The following is a 21419-nucleotide window of genomic DNA, read 5'->3' on the forward strand; positions in this document are numbered from 1 at the left end:
GTTTGTTAAGTTACTTAGAAGTGAGAATGAAGAGATTCCAGGCTATAAAAAGAAAACATTGTGCTATAGTGTACTATTCCAAGTTCCTAATTAGGTAGTACACACGGCTTCAACTCAGCAAAGAGTTTAGATTTTGAATGTGTTTTCTTTTCTAAAGGGTCTTAACCTAAGCATGCATAGATATTCACATGCAAGTTGAAAGGAAGAGATCGGTGAGGAAGTGAGTCCCTTATTAAATATAGCTTCTAAGTGCCTGAAATTTTTCTTTTTGTCACCACGTTTTACAAAAGAGAAAGCATTCTGGGACAGCCGTAGTGATATGACAGTAATTCCATATTGTTCAGCTACGGTACCAATATTGACCCAGAAGAATGCCAAGCCAATTGGATTTCAACATCATAATGTTGTAGTTAAGACACCAAAAATCCTGTATTTCCCATATAACTACCACAGAGACTTTCTTATAGCAGATGATCAGTTAAAATTTGGTAGCTAAAAGATGTGGAAATTTGTTAAAGAGTAGTGAGAGGTTTGTCAGACTGTATTTTTGAAGTATTGGGTACTAGGGTTTTCCAGGAGCCTCTTGAGGTATGAAAGAAGGTGGGGAGGTGAGGTAGATGAGCAGGTAGGGCTGCACCTCCCCCTACCCCCACCATGGACAATTCATATAGAGGAGTTACTCATTAATCTGTATGGTTTATTTACATATATCAAGTTTCCACATGTGCTTTCATTTGATGAAAGGATTTTTCACCTTAAAAAAAAAGTTTGAAGACCATAGGACTGCATCATGGAGCAAATGTTATCAGTGGGCCCCAAGTCCACCTGAGGCAAACTTCCAGGAGGCAGTCAGTGGGAACTTGTGGTCCCATAGGTTTCCCACCTCATGCTTTCTGTGAGACACTAGAACTCTGTGTTTCCAGGCTTCTCCAGAGAGTATATTACCCCTGTTAACTGACTCACTAGTCAAATGCAGGCTCTCTCAAATGCTCACAGCTTTGCGTTGTTCTCCTTTCTTTTCCTGTTGCCCACCCTTATTCAAGGCCCATGGCCACCAATGGTGAGAAGCTAGCTGGTCTCCTCAGGCCCTTATCTCTGCCCTAGCAATTCTGGGAGGAATGTTTTAAAGCACCCTCTATTTCAAACTCCAAACTAATTACCTGATGACTTATGGTTGTGCATGAAATTGTGAAGTAATCTGAAAATGCCAGCAGTGTCAAGTAGAGATCTTCCTGTTGACCTTTCTTTGGTTATGTAACTGATTGCTTGGCTTTTAGCTTTGTATAAACTGTGAAGGAGGAGAGGAGATGCTAGGAAATCCTTTAAAATTGGTACTTTCTAGAAGAAATAATAGCAACAAAGACATATTGAAAATCTATCACACCTAGGCATCTGAGAAAAACAGTGGAATGGATTGCACTACCTTCCTTATCTTTACAGTAATTCTTGCTAAAAGACAAAGCATATGCTCTAATTTCTTTGATCAGTTTTCTAAGAGGCCTTGGCTCCCAAAATCTCTTCTCTGTTTTAAGTCTGAAATGACTAGTTTGGAAATTTTTTTTTTCCCTATGGCTAGTATATCAGTTTTAGGTCACATATATGATGTAGTGAAGTTGTATTCTTGTAGTGTACTTTATAGTACCTTAAGTGTGTATGGTACTTGTAGGCTCATTTGATAGGCCTTTGGAGCAGTTTTTCCCTTTTAAAGTATTAGGTATTTCTGTAATTTATTTCATATACTCAAACACTAATTCATGATATAACAAATTAAATTGTAACATAATATAGAATTTATTCAAATGTTTGTAGTTTAGACCAGGAGCCTGGCAGCATAAAGATGATACAAATGGGTAAGCTCAGGCTGTTCCCGTCTGGGGAACATCAATGCACACTAAGGCACAAATGTGGAAATGGTCATCACTTATTGTCAGTTTTCAGGTGTCAGACAACAGTATGAACTTTCCCAAAATAAGTAAACCTGCACCATGTGTAATGCCTAATAAGTGAAGAAATATGAGAATATATGTGTACAAAAATGCCTGTGAGCCCCTCTTTGAAGACAAGAAGGGCTAGAATAGTACAAACCTGCACCAGGAAACCTTGTGATTCTGATTCTGTCACAAGAGGCTGCACACCACTCTCGACCCTTTCTAGTTGCAATCTCCTAATTGTTTGATTTTACAGCATTCTCTCTCCCCACATTCTCCTTTGCGTATGATGTGTTGTATGTGCCCTTTTATATTTTTAAATTAAACTTCATATACATTAATTTGTTTTAAGAAATGTTTGATAGTACTGTGAAAACCATTGAGCTAATTGGTAACATAGCTTCATCAATAAGGTTTGAGCTCTGTTTGCTTTTAGGAAATAATATTTGTAACCTCAAGGAAATGTAACTGAATCAATGGGAGAGATATGGGCCAGGAGCCTGGGTGTCTGGGTGTTCTCACTTCAGCAGTGATAGTTCTTTTAATGCATTCCCACTCAACAACAGTGTTCTTAACGTTCTCTTTTAAGGCACTGTAATTAAGTCCTAGGGTCTCCAAGACCAAAAATCGAACTCAAACTTCAAGTTTGAATGAGAGAAGGGGAATCAGTATAGGCTGAATGTCTTACCCCTAACAACTAGGCACATCAGACAAACCCAAACTGAGGGACCTTCTATCAAGTATGTGACAGGTATTCCTCAAAACTGTCAAGTACCTCAAAAATAAGAACTATCTGAAAAATTGTCCCAGCCAAGATGAGCCTAAGGAAACATGATGACTAAATGCAATGTGATATTCTGGAGAGGATCCTGGAACAGAAAAAGGATAATAGATACAAATTAAGGATATCTGAATAAAGTTTGGAGTCTAGTTAATAATTAGTTTTATATTGTTTTGTTAACTGTGACAAAAGCACTATAGAAATCTCAGATGTTGACACTGGAGTATACTATGTGCAGGGTACATGGATATTGTACTACCTTTGCAAATTTTCCATAAGTCTAAAATTATTCTAAAATAAAAATTTTATTTAAAAAAACTAAAATGAAAAAGCTAATTACATTTTTTACTAATTTTTCATGCCATTCATAAGAATGCTTCTATATAAGCAAGGCTTAGAATTACCACATAAAAGTAAATAAGAGACTGAGGAAAACAAAAAGCAAAGAATAAAAACTCATTCCCCAAGTATTATCCACTCATCAGTTTGATATTTGGCAATATGAAAAATAAAGGAAGCACTAAGCATTGCAGTACTTAGACCTCTCTTCTACGGCAGAGTACGTTACACATAAATATCATCTATAGAAACTCACATATGTCCATTATCAGACCTTGCTGAAGTTAAGAAAAAGAAATCTTCCTACCTACAATGCAATTAGTTGCTCCTCAATCTGCTTTTTCATTATATTTACATAACATTCATTAAAATGTCTCAGTCTCATTGGTGATTCTTACAGAACTTCAAGAATGGCCAGCTGGGGTGCTGTATACCGATGTTTCTTTTGTTTGACTTTCTTTTTCTTAACAGTTTTTTTGAGGTTTAATTGACTTACAATAAACTGCACATACTAAAGTATACAATTGGAAAAGTTTGGGCATATATGTATACCTGTGAAGCCATCATCACAGTCAAGCTTGTCAACCAATCACTCCCAAAAATTTTTACATGCTTTTTGTAATCACTCCATCCCAACCTTCCCAACGCTTCTTCCCTGGCTCTTAACAGCCACTGATTTGTTTACTGCCACTATAGACTAGTGTGTATTTTCTAGACCTTTATGTAAATGGAATCGGACGGTATGTATCCTGTTCTGTCTGGCTTCTTTCACTAAGCATAATTGTTTTGAGACTCATGCATGTTGTGGAATGTATTAGTAGTTCCTTCCTTTTTTGTTGGTGAATAGTATTCCATTATATGGATATACCACAGTTTGAGCTATTGGTATTGATGCCCACTTGAGTTATTTGGTTTGTTTGCAGGTTTTAAATATTATAGGTAAGGCTGCTCTGAACATTCATGTGTAAGTCTTTCTGTGGACATGAGCTTTTATTTCTCTTGGGTAAATACCTAGGATTTGAATGGGTGAATCTTATGATAGGAGTATGTTTAACTTTTTAATTAAGTGCCAAACTATTTTCCTTTTATGTTCCTATAATATATGAGAATACCAGCTACTCCACATACTTGTCAATACTTGATATATCCAGGAATTTTGATTTTAGAAATGTGTAGTGGTGTCTTATTTTTCTTTTAATCTGAGTTATCCCGATGACTAATGATGAGCATTTTTATGTGCTTGTTGACCATCCATATCTCTTCTTTGTTAAAGTGTCTGTTCACATGTTATGCTCATACCATTTTTTGATTGGTCATTTGTTTTCTTGTCTTTGAGTTTTGAGAGTTCTTTATATATTCTTTACATTCTGGATATAAGGATTTTATCAGATAACTGATTGGAAAATATTTCTTCTCATCTGGGACTTGTCTTTCCATCCTCTTACGAGGATCTTCCAAAGAACAGAAGTCTTTGATTTTGAAGAAGTTCAATTTATCATTTTTTCTTTTATAAATCAAGCTTTTAGTGTTCTACTTGAGAAATCTTTGCCAAATACAAGATCACAAATATTTTCCCCTATATTTTCTTCTAGAAGTATTATAGTTTTAGTTTGACATTTAGGTTTATGATAAATTTTTAGTTGATTTCTGTTCATGGTGTTTTGTATGGTTAGAAGTTTGTTTTGTTGTTGTTTTGTTTTATTTTGTTTGCACATTGCAGTTGTTCCAGCAATATTTGTTGAAAAGACTGTTTTTCTGCACGGAACTGCCTTTACACCTTTGTAGAAAATCAGTTTGTCCACATATGTATGGGTCTATCTTTGGACTCTCTGTTATACTGATGTCTCTATGGCTTATTTTCCTTCTTTATATTTAATTGATTTCTGCTTGGATCTTTATTATTTCCTTTCTTCTGCTTACTTTAAGTTTAACTTGCTCTTCCCTCTTTGTTTTCTTAGGTTGAATCTGAGGTCATTTACTTGAGAAGTGTTATTTGGTTTCCAAGCATTTTGGGATTTTCCAGAGATGTTTCTATACTGAATTCTAATTTAATGATTTTGTGGTCAGAGAACATACTTTGTATGACTTGAATTTTTAAAAATTTATTAAGACTTCCTTTATGACACAGAATATGGTCTATCTTGGTAAATATTCTATGTAGACTTGGAAATAATGTGCATTTGCTGTTGTTGGGTGAAGTGTTCTATGAATATCGATTATGTGAAGTCGGTTAATAGTGTTATTCAAGTCTTGTTTATCCTTGTAGATTCTCTGTGTACTTGTTCTATAAATTATTGAGAGAGGGATATTGAATTCTCCAACTATTATTGTGGATTGGATTTGTCCTTGCAGTTGTATCTGTTTTGGTGTCATGTATTTTGGATCTCTGTTATGATGGGCATAAACATTCAGGATTGTCAGGTCCTCTTGATGAATTGATCCCTCTATCATTATGAAGTAAACTTCTCTACGCTGGTTATGTCCTTTGCTCCTCAGTCTTCTTTTTCTGATACTCATATAGCCCACCCCAGCTTTCTTTTACTTAGAGTTATCATGGTATGTCTTTTTCCATCCTTTTAATGTAGACCTATTTGTGTCTTTATTTTAAAAATGTGTTTCTTGTAGGTGGCATACAGTTGGTGCTTGGCTTTGTATTCAGTCTGACAATCCTTGACTTAATTGGAGTATTTAGACCATTTACATTTAATGTGATTATTGATATGAATTAATTTAAATATATCATCTTTGCTATTTTTCTGCTCTTGTTCCTGTTTTCCTCATGTTCTCCCTTCACTTGGATTACCTGAGTACTTTTTATGATTTCTTTTCATCTCTTTTGTAAGTTTATTAGCTGTAACTCTTTGTTATTTCATTGATGGGTTTAGGGTTTATAGTATATACCTTTAACTTATCACCATCTACCTTCAAATGATATTACATCACCTCTCATATAGTAAAAAAACTTACATTAGTACACTTCCATTCCTCCATTTCTGGCCTTCAAGCTATTATTATTATAATTATCTAATTATCTAATAGTAATATACATGTGTTATAAGCTTATACATGTATTATAAACCCAATGCTACATTGTTTTCACTGTTGTTGTTGTCTTTTTTTTTTTTTTGCTTAAATCATCAATTATTTTTAAAGAGATTTAAATAATAAGGAAAAAATTATATAATTTCCCATGTATTTACCATTTCCAGTGCTATTTATTTCCTTAATGTCCTTGTCTGCTAAATTTTACATCTGTGTTAGTTCTGGAGCAGTCCCGATTAATTGATTTTTCTCCTTGTTAATAGTTGTATTTTCTAGCTTTTTTGCATGCCTGGCCATTTTTTATTGGGTGTCAAAAATTGTGAATTTTACCTTGTAGGATCCTGGTAATTTTTATATTCTTAGAAATATTCTTGACTTTTGCTGAGAGATGCAACTGTTACTTAGAAACAAGTTGACATTTTTTTCTTTGCTTTTAATTTTTGTTAGGCTAGACCAGAGCTATTTTTAGTCTAAAGCAAGTTATTCTCCACTATGGAGGCAGGACTCTTTTGAGTACTCTACCCAATGCCCCTGTGAATTATAAAGTTTCACAGTCATGCTGGTTGGAACAGGTATGATACCCTCTAATCCTTTCAGGTGCCTCCTTCTCTAGCCTTGAGTAGTTTCCACATTCTTCTACAGTCAGTTCTCCATTGAATACTTGAGAGGGATCCTCTAAAGGTTTCCCAAGTTCTCTTTGCATTTTTTTCCTCTCTAGCACTCTTCTCTGTGAACTCTTGCTGTCTTGGTCTTCCCAGACCCTTAACCCCACCTCCTTAACTCAGCAAGTCAACCAGCTCCACTTGCATTCCTCCTCCACACACTGCACCCTGAAAACTCTTTCAAGGAAATAAGCTGGGGCAATTGTAGTTCTCACCTTCTGTGTTTCAAGGGATCACTGTGCTTCATTGCCTAATAAATATTCAGTGTTTTGAAAACCATTTTTCCAATTGTTTTCTTGGTTTCAGGTGGGAGAATAAATCTTATCCTTGATACTCCATCTTGGTTCAAAGGAAAATTCGGTCTTTTATTTTATACAATTGACTCTTCAGTTTTTGAGGCACTGCCTTGGTATTCTCCTTTCCCAATATATTTATTTTTTATATTTTACAAAATTCAGAAATCACCCATTTTTAAAATCATACTGTATAAACTATTAGAGAGTAGGGTTTATAAATATTATTTAAATGAAGTATATATTATAGAATTGAAAATAGCTCTTCGGTATGCATGCTCAGTATTGTAAGATCACTCTTAAGGATCAGTAATTCTCATCATTACCTGCATTTCAACACAAGGAGTTTAAATAGTTCTACTTTGTTCATGTGTAAAACTGTTTACAGAAGTGTACAAAAAGAGTAGGCCTAATGAAAAGCCTACACTTAGTGCTGGTGTAAGGTACAGGAAAAGAAAACTTGCAGGGTTTAAGAAGCAGTCAATGCAAAGAGCTTTAGTCACATTAACAGGAAGACATCTCACAGAGATGCAGTGGGGTTTGTGGACTTAAAGCATTCAAAGGACCTGAGTGTGCGTTTCAGCATTACCACCTGCCTGCTATGTGGACTGACATCCATTACATAACTTCCTGAGCCTCAGTTTCTCTATTTCTTAGAGGAAAATAAGCATACTTTCCAAATCAGCTCATGGGACAGTGTGAGCAAAACCAGAGAACTGTTAGTTATAGAACCTTTTAAACTCTAACATTCTTTAAAATGTAAGATATTTTCAAAAGTAATAATTATTTTTGCCATGTGTAGTTAATAATTAATCATATGTATATATAAATTAAGTTGTCTTAAGGAGTAAAAAGAGAAAAAAAAGCAATAAAAACAGTTCAAACTATTATGTCTGTAGCTATTTACCACAGCATCAACATTTTTACCTTGATTATTTTGTAACCCCTTAAATCTCAAAAACATGATAAAATAGCTTGTATGGAAAAAATAGAATCTAAGGGTTTAGAAAGACCTTAAAAGTCCTGAAACCATATGTAAATACAGAGTGATGGATAATTTGTAAAGAACAAATTTCATTTATATACACCATTCCCCTATTCATAAACTTCCCATAAATTCTGTTCCGTACAGAAGAAACACTCTTTAGAATTGCTTTACATTAACTAGCCCTAAATTCTATTCCTAGCCCCAGACCTTCCATTCTTCAAACAACTCTGCTACATGTAAACCTCAATATTCTTCACAAATCCATGCCCTTTTTTTAATTGAAGTATAGTTGATTTACAATGTTGTGTTAGTTTCTGGTGTACAGCAAAGTGATTCAGATATATGTATATGTGTGTATATATATATATTCTTTTTCAGATTCTTTTCCATTATAGTTTATTACAAGGTATTGAATATTGTTTCCTGTGCTATACAGTAGGATCTGGTTGTTTATCTATTTTATATATAATAGTTTGTATCTGCTAATCCCAAACTCCTAATTTATCCCTTCCCCCAACCCTTTCCCTTTTGGTAACCATAAGTTTGTTTCTATGTCTGTGAGTCTATTTCTGTTTTGTAAATAAGTTCATTTGTATCAAGTTTTAGATTCCACATGTAAGTGATATCATATGATATTTATCTTTCTCTGTCTGACTTATTTCACGTACTTTGATAATCTTTAGGTCCATCCATGTTGCTGCAAATAGCATTATTTCATTCTTTTTATGGCTGAGTAATATTCCATTGTATATGTGCACCTATCCATTCACCTGTTGAATGCATGCCCTTTTAAGCCCAACTGCCTGATTTGCTGTAGCCTCTATCATGATTACCCCGCATCTTTTTCTCCCTGGAAAACTTCTATTCTTTCATTAAGACCCTACTCAAAATCATCTATAAAAGATGGGATGGTGGTGGAAAAAGGAACACATGCTGAACTAATGGCAAAACAAGGTCTATATTATTCACTTGCAATGTCACAGGTAATGTTTACATGACATAATGTTATGTTTGCAGGGTTTTTTTTTTTTTTGACTTTTCAGAAATCACGCCATGCTAGAAAATAGAAGTCTTGAATTATAATCTTAGGTTTCACAAGGCAACCAAGGTTTATTTATAGTTCCTTAGTGAAGAAATTCAGTGAGTCTAATATCCTCAGCATTGTGCTAGATAATGATGAAAGTTAAAGAAATAATTGTTACATAGTACCTAATATTTGCCAGGCACACTACAAATAGGCTTCAAATCTTGTATGTGGCAGATCCAGAACAATCTAACTCTATATTCCGTGATCTTTTTGTTAGAACACAAAGAAATATAACACACAATCCCTACTTAAAGACTTAAAACTTAGCTACAGAGGCAAAATGCAGAATCATGCATACAGATGTTACAAGTTGTAGAAATAGGAAGCAAGATTGATGGGGATATAGGGAACTAGATTAACCATGGAAGTATTCATGAAGAAATCTTGAAGGCAAGAAGGTAGGAGGCGGACTTCCCTGGTGGCGCAGTGGTTAAGAATCCGCCTGCCAATGCAGGGGACGCGGGTTCAATCCCTGGTCTGGGAAGATCCCACACGCCATGGAGCAACTAAGCCTGTGCGCCACAACTACTGAGCCCGCATGCTGCAATTACTGAGGCTTGTGCACCTAGAGCCCATGCTCCACAACAAGAGAAGCCACCACAATGAGAAGCCCGCGCACCGTAACAAAGAGTAGCCCCCACTCGCCACAATTAGAGAAAGCCCGTGCGCAGCAATGAAGACCCAATGCAGCCAAAAATAGATAAATAAAATTTTTTAAAAAATAAAGGTAGGAGGTGGAAAAGGAGGAGAAATCTAGGTAATGTGGAAGTAATAAGGAACTTGGTTTGTAACTAAACAGAAAGGAGACCAGCCTTCCATGAGTAATGAGTGTTGGAGGAATAATGGAAAATTTGGATAATGAAGGTCAGATTATGAAAAGGCTGAGACTTCCTGTGTCGGAAGCACCTACCCCAGTGCTTGGCACACTCAAAATCTATCTGCTGAATGAAAGGATGCACACATATATCCATACCGTGTACACACCAAATTCTCACAGGTAGACCAGAAAGCTCATATTAGGCAATGAAGAGGAGGCACAATAATCCTGGAGGCACACTGACAAACTCCTGTTTTTGAGGATCCACATGTCTGCATGCATATGATCTACCCTACTGAATTTCACATGGTTCTTTCATTAGGGCACATTAACATAAGTGATAGTGACTAGGCTCTAGGTCTCTTCTTCATTCTGCCTTCATCTCCTGGTCTGGAAGGCAGCCTTCTTTCCAAGTGGTCTTCTGCAGACAACTAATATCAGCCTTTTTTGGTTTATTTTACTTCTTCAACTTTCTGATTATATTTTTGATATCAACATTATTATTTCACAAATTAGGAAATTTAGAAAGTTATGAGTCTCCATCTCATCAAACTTAGAATTTCAAACCCCAGCTTTCTCCACAATTCTAGAATGAAGGATTTTTAAACACATCCTCTAAAGCAATGATAATAAAAAAAAATTAAAAGTTTGAAAATGTAATCTTATATTGATTTAAAAACTGCTTGATTTAAAAACTGCTTAATTCCAATTTTATTTTATATTAGGCTATATTTTTCTTTAAAAATAAAATGTACATGTTATTTGCCAGTTGAATTTGCATGATTTTCATTCCATAGTAGACTTAACAATTTATGAAGTTATAAAGTTCAATATTTTCAAACTAATAATTGTAACAATAAAAGGAAATAACTGTAGTCAAATTAACTCTATTTTGAGATTTTAAAAAACTACTACACTCAGATCTTTCTTTGAAGGAACACTTCTTTATTTTTCATTATAACTAAACTAAAACTCCATTTTTAGGTGTTAGGTGAAAGAGTTCCACAACATAAGGAAAACAAAAATGGAATGTTTGTGGTATAAGTGTATGAAAATTTAAAATACCTTATTCAAAATGGATTAGTACTCTCTGATTACCTAAAATAATGTTCATTCTGATATAATAATACAATTTTAAATATTAATACTCAATGAACATCTCTAATATTCTGGGAAATGTATAGTAAACATAACATACATGGTATCTACATAAACAGTAACACATTTCTGAAACTCTGGATGCATTTATTTGCCACTATTGCCTATAGTGTCCAAATGAATCAATTTATGACAATTCATGATTTTCATAAGTATTACAAAGTTAATGCTGCTAAGAAAATCAATCCCAAAAAGCAGCATAGGAAAATGGTTACAGTCACAAGCTTTGGAGACACAGCAAGTTGAAATCCTTACTCTGCCACTTAATAGTTTTTGGACTGTGGGTAAGTTGTTTAAATTCTCTGTGCCTCAGTTTTCTAAACTCTAAAGTGAGGAAAATAATAATAACATATTCATTAATTACATTGAGTATTAAATGAGTTCAATTATGTAAAGTACCTAGAATTATTGTTAGCATAATAAATTTTATTATATCACCATTCTTAGCATTAGCGTTTGTTATCCAGTCAAACTTTTAAGGAAAGTTCAAACCATGGTTATTGCTGTAATCAGGTACAGATTTAATGCTGTAGTTATTTATCTAGGATGTACATAATTATTTACAGACATAGTGAGTCTGTGAGCTTCCTTTAGTGAGTTTTCACACAAAAATGAAATAAAAACAGGTAGAGATACATACATACCAAAACTTCTTGTCATTGTTATTTTGCCTAGCAGCCTTCTCAGGAAGAGGAATTGTCTTTGATCTGTTAAAGCACCTCTTTAGAAAATTTTATTATGAGAAGTAAAAATTTTATTTTAAACTTGCCACAAAGTAAATAGCTCCTGAAAAAATGCCAAATAAAAAATTTCTTTCTTAGTAGAGAAATTTACTGAAAAAAAGAAAGTGATAGCATAAAGGAATGTCTGATTAAAGATATTAGGAGAGCTGGTTAAAGTTCATGGTAGTTTGAAATGGCTGATTAACAGTTGTTAATCTTGTTAAAGAATCACAGTGTCCCTGGGAAGCCTTCCGTGTACATCTCCCTTGCACCTAAAATTGTCTAAGTCTTTCCATCTCTACTCCCCACCACGGTCAGGGCCACCATCACCCTAACTGGCCTCTTCATTTCTGTCTTCACCCCTCCTCCCATCTCTTCACGAGGAAGTCACAAATTTACTCGCACCACATTCAGATAAGCAGAGAATATGTAACTCCTTTATTCCACTGAAACTGGTCTTATTTCTTGGAGTAGCAAGAAAAACAAAAACTAGACTTAGAGCAATCTGGTTTAGAACTTTATCCTATTCTATGATTTAAGCAGCTTTAAGGTTAACTTGATGGCTTCGGAATTTCTCATTCTTTTGGAGCTGGCCCCACCAATTTTGCTTTTTGGTCAGATTGGAATGGGCAGCAGTGGCAAGCCTGGAAAATGTTATTGTCTCCTGAGATCTATCTCAGGCCCAGGACCAGCCTCACATTTAACTGCCTTGCTATATGTTATCAATCTGTAAGCTCCAGAGAAGGCTGGCAAGAAGGGATCAGAGAGAGGGTATATTTGAGTCATCTCCCTCACAAACTCCTTTTACTAAGATCCATCCTTGCTAGTGGAATAATTGTTTTGAATTAAGACATTGTTTTCTCTAGTTAATTGTACAGGTCTTTGGGGGAAAAGGCACAATAAAAACTATTGTTACTCACTAACATTTTCGTATGAGTTGGGCTTACTGTCTCTGTAACGAGTCTGAAAACTTTAGCAAGAACTGCTCAGGGATACACCACTTTCAATAACAGAGGCAGTACAATTTTAGAGGGATGCTTAATAAACTTGCTTTGAATTTTTAAGGCATTCTTCTAGTGGTAACATGTATATTCTCCATTTAGGATATTAAAAAAGCTGATGAACAGATGAACTCAATGGCATATTCTACTGAAAAAGATATCAGCTCAATTCCTCTGTGCTCTATGAATAGCATCAAGTCAGACTTTACTGACAAGTCTGAGGAATCCATCCAAAATAAAGAGGTAATGGTTCAACTATCCACAAGTTACCAACATGTTCTCCAATGAATTTTCATACAATCATTATAACATTTAGAACTTATTTACAATAAAATGTTATTATAGCACTAAGTTTACCAAACCAAATTCTTTCCCTAACTTCAATCTAACATCACTGTGACACTATAAGAAACAGGCCCTCAAATAAGACTGCATTTATGTCAGAGGAAATTGTTGGGGCAAGAAATCTCATGAAAATCCTTTCCTATGTGGCAAAACATGGGTAAAAACATTGGCTCAGGAGGTGTGGTACAGATCACAAAGAGTGATGCTCAAGATCAATTTGAGTCATATATTTGAGTCATGCTTATCTCCACTCACCGGATGCAGATAAGCACTAGCATGTACGGGATCCAATCTTCCAATCCCAGGGTATGACCCTAATAGCTTTGTTCAGTTGGGCAAGGAGCACTTGTTTCCATGCTTGCTTCCCCACTCCTAACCACTGGACCGCCAGGGAATTCCTTGAAAAACTTTTTAAGAAATGAAAACATAGGCCATAAACTGGAAGAAAATATTTGTAAGTCACATATGTGATAAAGGACTGTGTCCAGAATATACAAAGAACTCCCAAAGCACAGTAATAAAAATACCAATAACCCAATTGAAAAATGGGCAGAAGATTTTAATAGACATGTTGCCAAAGAAGATGTGCATATGGGAAATGAGCACACAAAAAGATGCCTAAAATCATTAGGCATTAGAGAAATACAAATTAAATCATAAGCAAGATGTCATGATACACCTATTAGAATGGTTAAATCTAAAAAGACTGTACCAAGTATTGGTGATGAGGAGGAGCATCTAGAACTCCACATTTTGTTGGTGGGAATAAAAAATTAGTAATCCCACTTCAGAAAATCATTTAGCAGTTTCTTAAAAAGTTAAACATACACCTACTATGATCCAGCCACTCCTTTTCTAGGTTTTTACCCAAGAGAAATGAAAGCATATGTCCACACAAAGTCTTGTATGTGGGTATTTATAGCAGCTTTATTTGTAATAGCCCAAAAGTTGGAATGACCCAAACTTATGTCAACAGATAAATTGTGGTATATCCATACAATGGAATACTGCTCAGCAATGAAAATGAATGAAATATGAATTCATGCAACAGAATGAATAAATCTCAAAGTAATTATGTTGAGCAAAAGAATCCAGATGAAAAGAGCACATACTATGTGATTCCATTTATTAAAAGAAAACTCTAGAAATTGCAAAACAATCTATAGTGACAGAAAACACATCAGTGGTTTTAGTGGAAGAGCACTGGCAGCTGAGAAGTATGGAAGAAATGGAATACAAAAGCAGGAGAAAACTTACAGGGGTAATGGATATGTTCACTATGTTGACTGTGGTGAAGGTTTCATGGGTGTGTACTTATGTCTAAACTTTTCAAATTGTACATTTTAAATATGTGCAGCTTATTGCATGAAAATTATAATGCAATAAAGCTCTAAAACATATCAGATTAAATTTTAAAATCTTTAAGAGATTTGTTTAGCTTTTTTAAACCTTTTCATATCTCTTTACAAAATGCCTCTAATTTCATATATTTTTATATCAAATTCTGTTAAAACATGCTATAACCTGTAACACAGTTAGGTAGCACAGAGTCCTTCATGATTTTACTAAAAATTTTCATTTTGTTTTTACCTTATTTCATTTTATTCTTTTCTATCTTATAACTTTATTTAAGTAATACCCATTTTTTTCCATCTGTTTTATATTTTTAGAGGCAAAAGGGTAGATTATTCTGTAGGAGCAAGACAGCCCTCCTACATTTACTGGCTCTGTAATTTACTGGTGTTGTTCCTAGGACATGCTAAGCCTTAGTTTCCTTACAAAATGACGTAATTTTATAAAGAATTTAACAAAAAAGAAAATCTGTATTTAGTGCTCCACAAAGAGTTGGAATGGAACTTTTTAAATTTCTGTATATTCTGTTGGACAGTGACCTAACTGAAAAGTAAGGCTCTTTATGATGATAATCTTCAGAAAACTTCAGAAAGAAAGATAATTGGTAATCAAATTATTAAGTAACCCCAGGTTTAGCCATCCTGAAAATAGACTTTAAAGGCTTTAGAATTTTAAATGTTCTTTTATTCAAACAATGGAGTTTCTAATATAGTTGCCAGACTAAAATTAAAGCAAGAATTATAAACTATTTTATAGTCTTTCCTGACGTCTTTCTCTGGTTATTAGGTTCATAAACGCCATTACTTCAAGAGTGAATGCCGTGAGGAAGTTTTAACATGTGAAATGCCTCGTAGTTTGCTGTCTACTTTCCTATTCAAAATAATTACTCACTACAAAATTATTCATAAGATTTTTTAAGTTTCTGAAATAAATCCCCTACATATTCCAGACAAGAGTAAGGGGAATTCACCATTGTGTTATTTATCCTCTGATCATTGTGACCACTACCTCCCCATAGCACCCTCCATGGATCCCAGGAAAGACTGGCAGATACCAGAGCTACTTGCAGTGTTCTTTCTCTGTATACGATCTGGGATTTTGCATAACATTATCCTTCTTTTCATAATAACATCAGCAACAGCTACCATTTATTGGGTACTTACTGTTTGCAAATACTGAGTTAAGCTTAATTCTAAAAACAATCCTCGGGCTTCCCTGGTGGCTCAGTGGTTAAGAATCCACCTGCCAATGCAGGGGACAGGGGTTCAAACCCTGGTCCGGGAAGATCCCACATGCTGTGGAGCAACTAAGCCCGTGTGCCACAACTGCTTAGCCTGCGCTCTAGAGCCCACGAGCCACAATTACTGAAGCCCACGCACCTAGAGCCATTGCTCTGCAACGAGAGAAGCCACAGCAATGAGAAGCCTGCGCACCACAACGAAGAGTAGGCCCCGCTCACCGCAACTAGGGAAAGCCCACGCGCAGCAACGAAGACCCAACGCAGCCAAAAATAAATAAATAAAATAAATAAATTTAATAAAATAAAATAAAAAAATAAAAACAATCCTCTATTCAGCCGTAAAAAGGAATGAAATAATGCCATTTGCAGCAACATGGATGGACCTAGAGATTATTTTACTAAGTGAAGTAAATCACACAGAGAAAGACAAATATCATAGGATATCACTTATATGTAGAATCTAAAAGAATGATACAAATGAACTTATTTACAAAATAGAAACAGACTCACAAACTTAGAAAACAAACTTACAGTTACCAAAGGGGAAAGGTGGGCGGTGAGGGATAAATTAGGAGTTTGGGATCTCACTGCTATACATAAAATAGATAATCAACAAGGACCTACTGTATAGCACAGGGAACTCTACTCAATATTCTGTAATAACCTGTATGGGAAAAGAATCTGAAAAAGAATGGGTATATGCATAACTGAATCACTTTGCTGTACACCTGAAACTAACACAACATTGTAGATCAACTATCCTCCAATATAAAATAATTTTTTTTTAAATCCTGTAAGATAGGAACTGATACCTTCCTCAGAAAGGTAAGGAAACTGAGGCTTGGTGACTGTAAGTAATATGTTCAGATATTGCAGCACTTAACTTATAAATGGGAACCCCAAAACAAGCTTTTAACCAAGATATTAGAAAAATGTTTCCATAAATAAGTCACAAAACTAGAAAACTTTCAAGCTTAAAATGCTAGGAAAACTTTTATCTTTTGTCTCTGCTTAGTTCCTATCTAGATCTTGTGCTATGCTAGAGCATGATATTCAATCCAGTTTAACAGGTGTAAAGGAAAATATGCCTGTCATTTCTTCTGTGAGTCTTAGCTCTCAGAACATGTGGGTTAATTTGTACTTTTTTAATGATAGTGACTGAGTGAAATGCCAAAAGGTGTTAAGTTGCACAGATAGTCACTTTTGTGTAAAATTTATTTTATGTTTTGAGATCTTTATCAGTAATATGGGCAGTAAAATTTTTCTAATAAAAATTCTACTTTCTACTCTGTTACCTATTACTTTTGATATTTTACATTATAGATTTATTCACGATTGGCTAACTTCTCTACGTTCCATTATGCTCTCAAACTGGGGTTATAACTAAGGTATTTTATTTATAGATAAGTCTTCCTGAAGTTACTCTATTAAAAATTTTTAAATTAAACAAGTCTGAATGGCCTTCTGTGGTTCTGGGGATATTGGCTTCTGTTCTAAATGGAACTGTTCATCCAGTATTTTCCATCATCTTTGCAAAAATTGTAACTGTAAGTAAAATTTATTTGCTAATGTTTTTAAAAATTTTAAACAAAGTGTAACCTGAGAGGACAGACCTGGTATACTTTGACCCAGCAAGGGGAAAATTGGGACGTGTAGTAGGTCACCCCTAGTGTGGAATCCATGATAGAAAGGTTAACTAATGTTCTCAGGGGATAAGCCAGCCTCTATTGTGAAGTGTTTGGCTGGACCTTGTTGACTGGGCAATCAGTAAAGAAATTGCTTTGTTTTCTAATTCTGACTCCAGTGCTGTATCAGCATTCCAAAGCACTGAAGTAATAAAAGAGACAAATGCGACCACTCTTTCTTTCAACTGGTCTGAACAATGGCCATTTTTTATTACCAGCCAGCTCAGAGAGAGAAAATAATGAGAGTTTGGGATTGTGCTGGGGAACCCAGGAGAGCTGATGAATTCACGGATCTTATTAGAGCCACCTTAAGTTTTCAGTCTCTTGGACTGTTCCTACACTGTGTCAACATAGATGCCAGTATATGTATAACTACTAATTTTAGGAACAATTTCTAGAGAAATTTATAAAGGTCTCATATTGCAGGTAGTACTCTGAATAGAGGACTATTAAGAAACCTGAGTTATGAGAAGTTATTAGAAATAATAACTCAATCAGAAAACTAATTTCAATAGTTTCTTCGAAAATATGTGGTGATATTAATAGCAGATAGAGGACTCATTTGTCTGATCCTATATTTACATAGCTTAAGTGAGAGAATTAAGAGTGAATTTTTTTTTATTGAAGTAGTGAATTTTTTTTTTATTTAATGAATGTAAAGGATAGAATAATGGTGCAATTTTTCCCCAGAAATGTGTGGAAATTATTATGTTGGAATTCATTTTTAAAATCCTGATGAATAGACATTTTAGTTTTTTCTTTCTTTTATAATATATTCTCCTCCAATCACCTGATTAAAAAAATCTATTCCTTTTCAGATGTTTGAAAATGATGATAAAACCACATTAAAGCATGATGCAGAAATTTATTCCATGATATTTGTAATTTTGGGTATTATTTGCTTTGTCAGTTATTTCATTCAGGTAAACTTTTAATGAATTAAACAAATATGTACGTGATTACTGTTTTATGTCATCCTATTTGAGTTAAAAATAGTAACTAAATATAATAACTAAATAAAATGCAAATAAGTAAATATAGTAACTAAATGTTCCAAAGAAATAGATAAGACAGTGAAGAATAAATGTAGATTTTTGTTTGTTTGTTTCTTTTCCAGGGATTATTTTATGTCAGAGCAGGGGAAATTTTAACCATGAGATTAAGACACTTGGCATTTAAAGCCATGTTATATCAGGTCAGTGTTTAGCTGGGTTTTTTTCTTATTTTATTTTAAATGTGTTTTAAAATATTCTAGCTTTTAGTTTTTCTTCACATCAATTTCTTGACATAACCTTTCCTTTGATCATTTAAAAGCATCATTTTTGTGTACCAAGCAGCAACTGTATTAGAATTATTGTAATGTATTTTCTAACAGAAGCAAGTCCAAAATTGTTATGTTCAAAAACGCAGTTTATAGAAAACAAGATTTAGAGTCCACTCCCTGTTCCTTGCATTTATCTTGACAAATCTTTTTTAATGTATAATGTAGTTGTTCTAGAATCAGAATGGAGGCTAAATTAAAACTGAAAAGGGGTGTTAAGAACTACAATATCTTGGGGAACATGTTTAAAAAGGAGTTAATTTCTATAGTTCTCATCCATATGCACAGTTTAAGTTTTTTCATTGCTGACTTCTTAAGGCAGCCATTCTCTGAATTCAGATAACATCAGTCTAGCTGGCAGGTCGGCTTGCCACAGATGATCATTCCTGTGAAATAACTAAAACTAGGTGTATCAAATAGTAATCTTGAAAAGTGAGTCTTGGGGGCAAATGGCAGGAATGTCTCAGACTGGCACCTCTAAAATTCTTTCAGAAGGCCAAGGTATATTGGGTTACCCTGAAAGCCAGTAATCATTCGAAGCCCTTTGCCACACTTTCTGTCACCAGAGCTCACCGTGTAGGGGCAAATAGCTTCCTGCCAGGGTCATTTCTTTTCAAAAGCAGAGTTACTGTCACTCCAGCCGAGTCGTCAAAACCAGTTTTTACATCTTGTGACTTTTAGCAGTAGTGCTCAAAGGACTGCTGAGTAACAAAACTCCTCCGCCTTTGTGTGCTCTTAGAGGACAGCAAGATACAAAATGAAGCGAGTGGGAGGTTTCCCATAGCAACTTAATGCTCTGAAGCAGTTGGTGCCTAATGTCTTCTCTCAAAAAGGTCCTGTCAGAGACAACTGCAGACACTCCTTAATCCAGAAAAACAAAAATCTACTTGAAGGGTCATAAAATGATTTAATGACTGCACATCTCGTCTCGCTCACATTAAGCTTGTACTTTTGGTTTTTTTTTTTTATGAACAATTTATGTCTTTACCTCAAATCTTTGATGAAATTAGGTGGGATTTTTAATTAACTAATACTATGTTTCACACTTGTTGACAATTTTTGCTCATTTTTGTTTTTCTTTGTGTATTTATGTTTTTACACATTCAAGGACATTTATTTTCAATTTTCAGGAACTTTTGAAAATGTTCCCTGAATGTCTGAATGTTTTAAATAAAAGAGTATAAACTTTAACTTTTCCAATCATTACTTTGAACTTTCTTTCTAGAGGAATACAGGATGCTTTTGGTGGAGGAGTCCCAAGGCCACAAGCCAGTTAAACCGGTGGATATTGTTAATCCAATATCCTGATGGCTGATACTGGACCTTACTCTTTTGCCTAGCATTAGCCATGTGAACAGGAGGACAGTAACATTCTTGGATAAAGTAGCTTCTGCCCATAAGAATACAGCAATCTGTAAGCCATAAACTCTTATTCTTCAAAACACATAAAAAGACAAACAGACAGAAACTCTGTGCTATCCAGCAGATGTTATTAAATTCTCCCATAAATTCACCTGAGCCCCTTTCAGCTTACCATTTGTTTTCCCTCTTCATTCTTTAGCACTCGTTTTGCTTATTTGCTTTCTTAAATTGAAAGAAAAGAGTAATGTATTTGGCTTTTTCTCAATAAATGTCTTAACGAATTTCACTTTTGTCTGTAGTAAGGGAAGTTCCTAATGTACAGTTTTGCCCTAACTCCTATTACCGGTTTTTTTTTTTCCCTAAGATAAGATATTTTAAGTCTTAGAAATCATGCTGAGACTTGCAGTGCTTTTTATAACCATTTTGAAACCTCAGTTGAAGTAGAGGTATTTATGGAATCAGGTGTGGTCTTTTTGTAGGTATAAAATCTCTATTTTATTTGATGACTTGAGATCCTTCCAGGTGAAAAGAATGTTCTAATTGTTGCTGACTTCAGTGATTATAAATAATCCATTGCTTATTGCGTTTAAAGCTAAATTTATATTTCTTAATGATAAATATTGACCTATAGATCTATCAGGTTTTTTAAAAGATATGAAGTTTATTTTTGCCTATTTCTCTCTAAATTGGATTGGCTAGGGCTTCTGTGGAGGGTCACTAAATCATAAGATGATGGCATTAGTGGAGATCACTAAGGACTCTCAAAAAGCTACTTCCAAAAGGATTTGAGGTAACAAATCCTGAAGCAGGAAAAACATGTCATGAAACTCACCTGTAACGTTTCAGTTAGATGGGAGGCAGAACAGGATAGTTAATTAAAAACTCTGGCATCTGGTTGCCTAGGTTTAAATCCTGGCCTCAGTTCTTTCCAGCTATGTGGCCTTGGGCAAGTTACTTAATCTCTCAGTACCTCTGTTTCCTCGTATATAAAATATGGATACTCGTAGTATCTATCTCATAGAGTTGTGATGATTAAATGAGAAAAGACATACCACGCACTTATGATAGTGCTACTGTAATTTTTTATTTCTAATAGAATTATTGGCAGGAAAAAAATGGATTTACTAGTATCAGAAAACCTGCTAGCCTAGCTTATAATCATTTTACCACCTGGAAGAGAAGAAGCAAGCTAATTTTTACTCAGTACCAGCTGTGTTCGAGAAACTCTGCTAAGCGTTTTAGCATATAATGCCTATGCTGGAAAACAGTCCCTAGAGTGCATAATTGCTGACTTG

General features: G+C 34.7%; 1 protein-coding gene across 1 annotated transcript in view; it reads left to right on the forward strand.

Moving 5' to 3' along the window:
* The window catches only part of ABCB5 (ATP binding cassette subfamily B member 5), a 107875-nt gene that overhangs the window by 45946 nt on the left and 40510 nt on the right, over positions 1-21419 (forward strand). The window contains 6 exon segments of the mRNA XM_028166952.2: positions 7434-7488; positions 8911-9016; positions 12921-13061; positions 17160-17303; positions 18260-18364; positions 18559-18636. Coding sequence (XP_028022753.2) covers positions 7434-7488; positions 8911-9016; positions 12921-13061; positions 17160-17303; positions 18260-18364; positions 18559-18636 — 629 coding nt within the window.

Source organism: Balaenoptera acutorostrata, chromosome 7, assembly GCF_949987535.1.
Source record: "Balaenoptera acutorostrata chromosome 7, mBalAcu1.1, whole genome shotgun sequence".
Classification (NCBI taxonomy): domain Eukaryota; kingdom Metazoa; phylum Chordata; class Mammalia; order Artiodactyla; family Balaenopteridae; genus Balaenoptera; species Balaenoptera acutorostrata.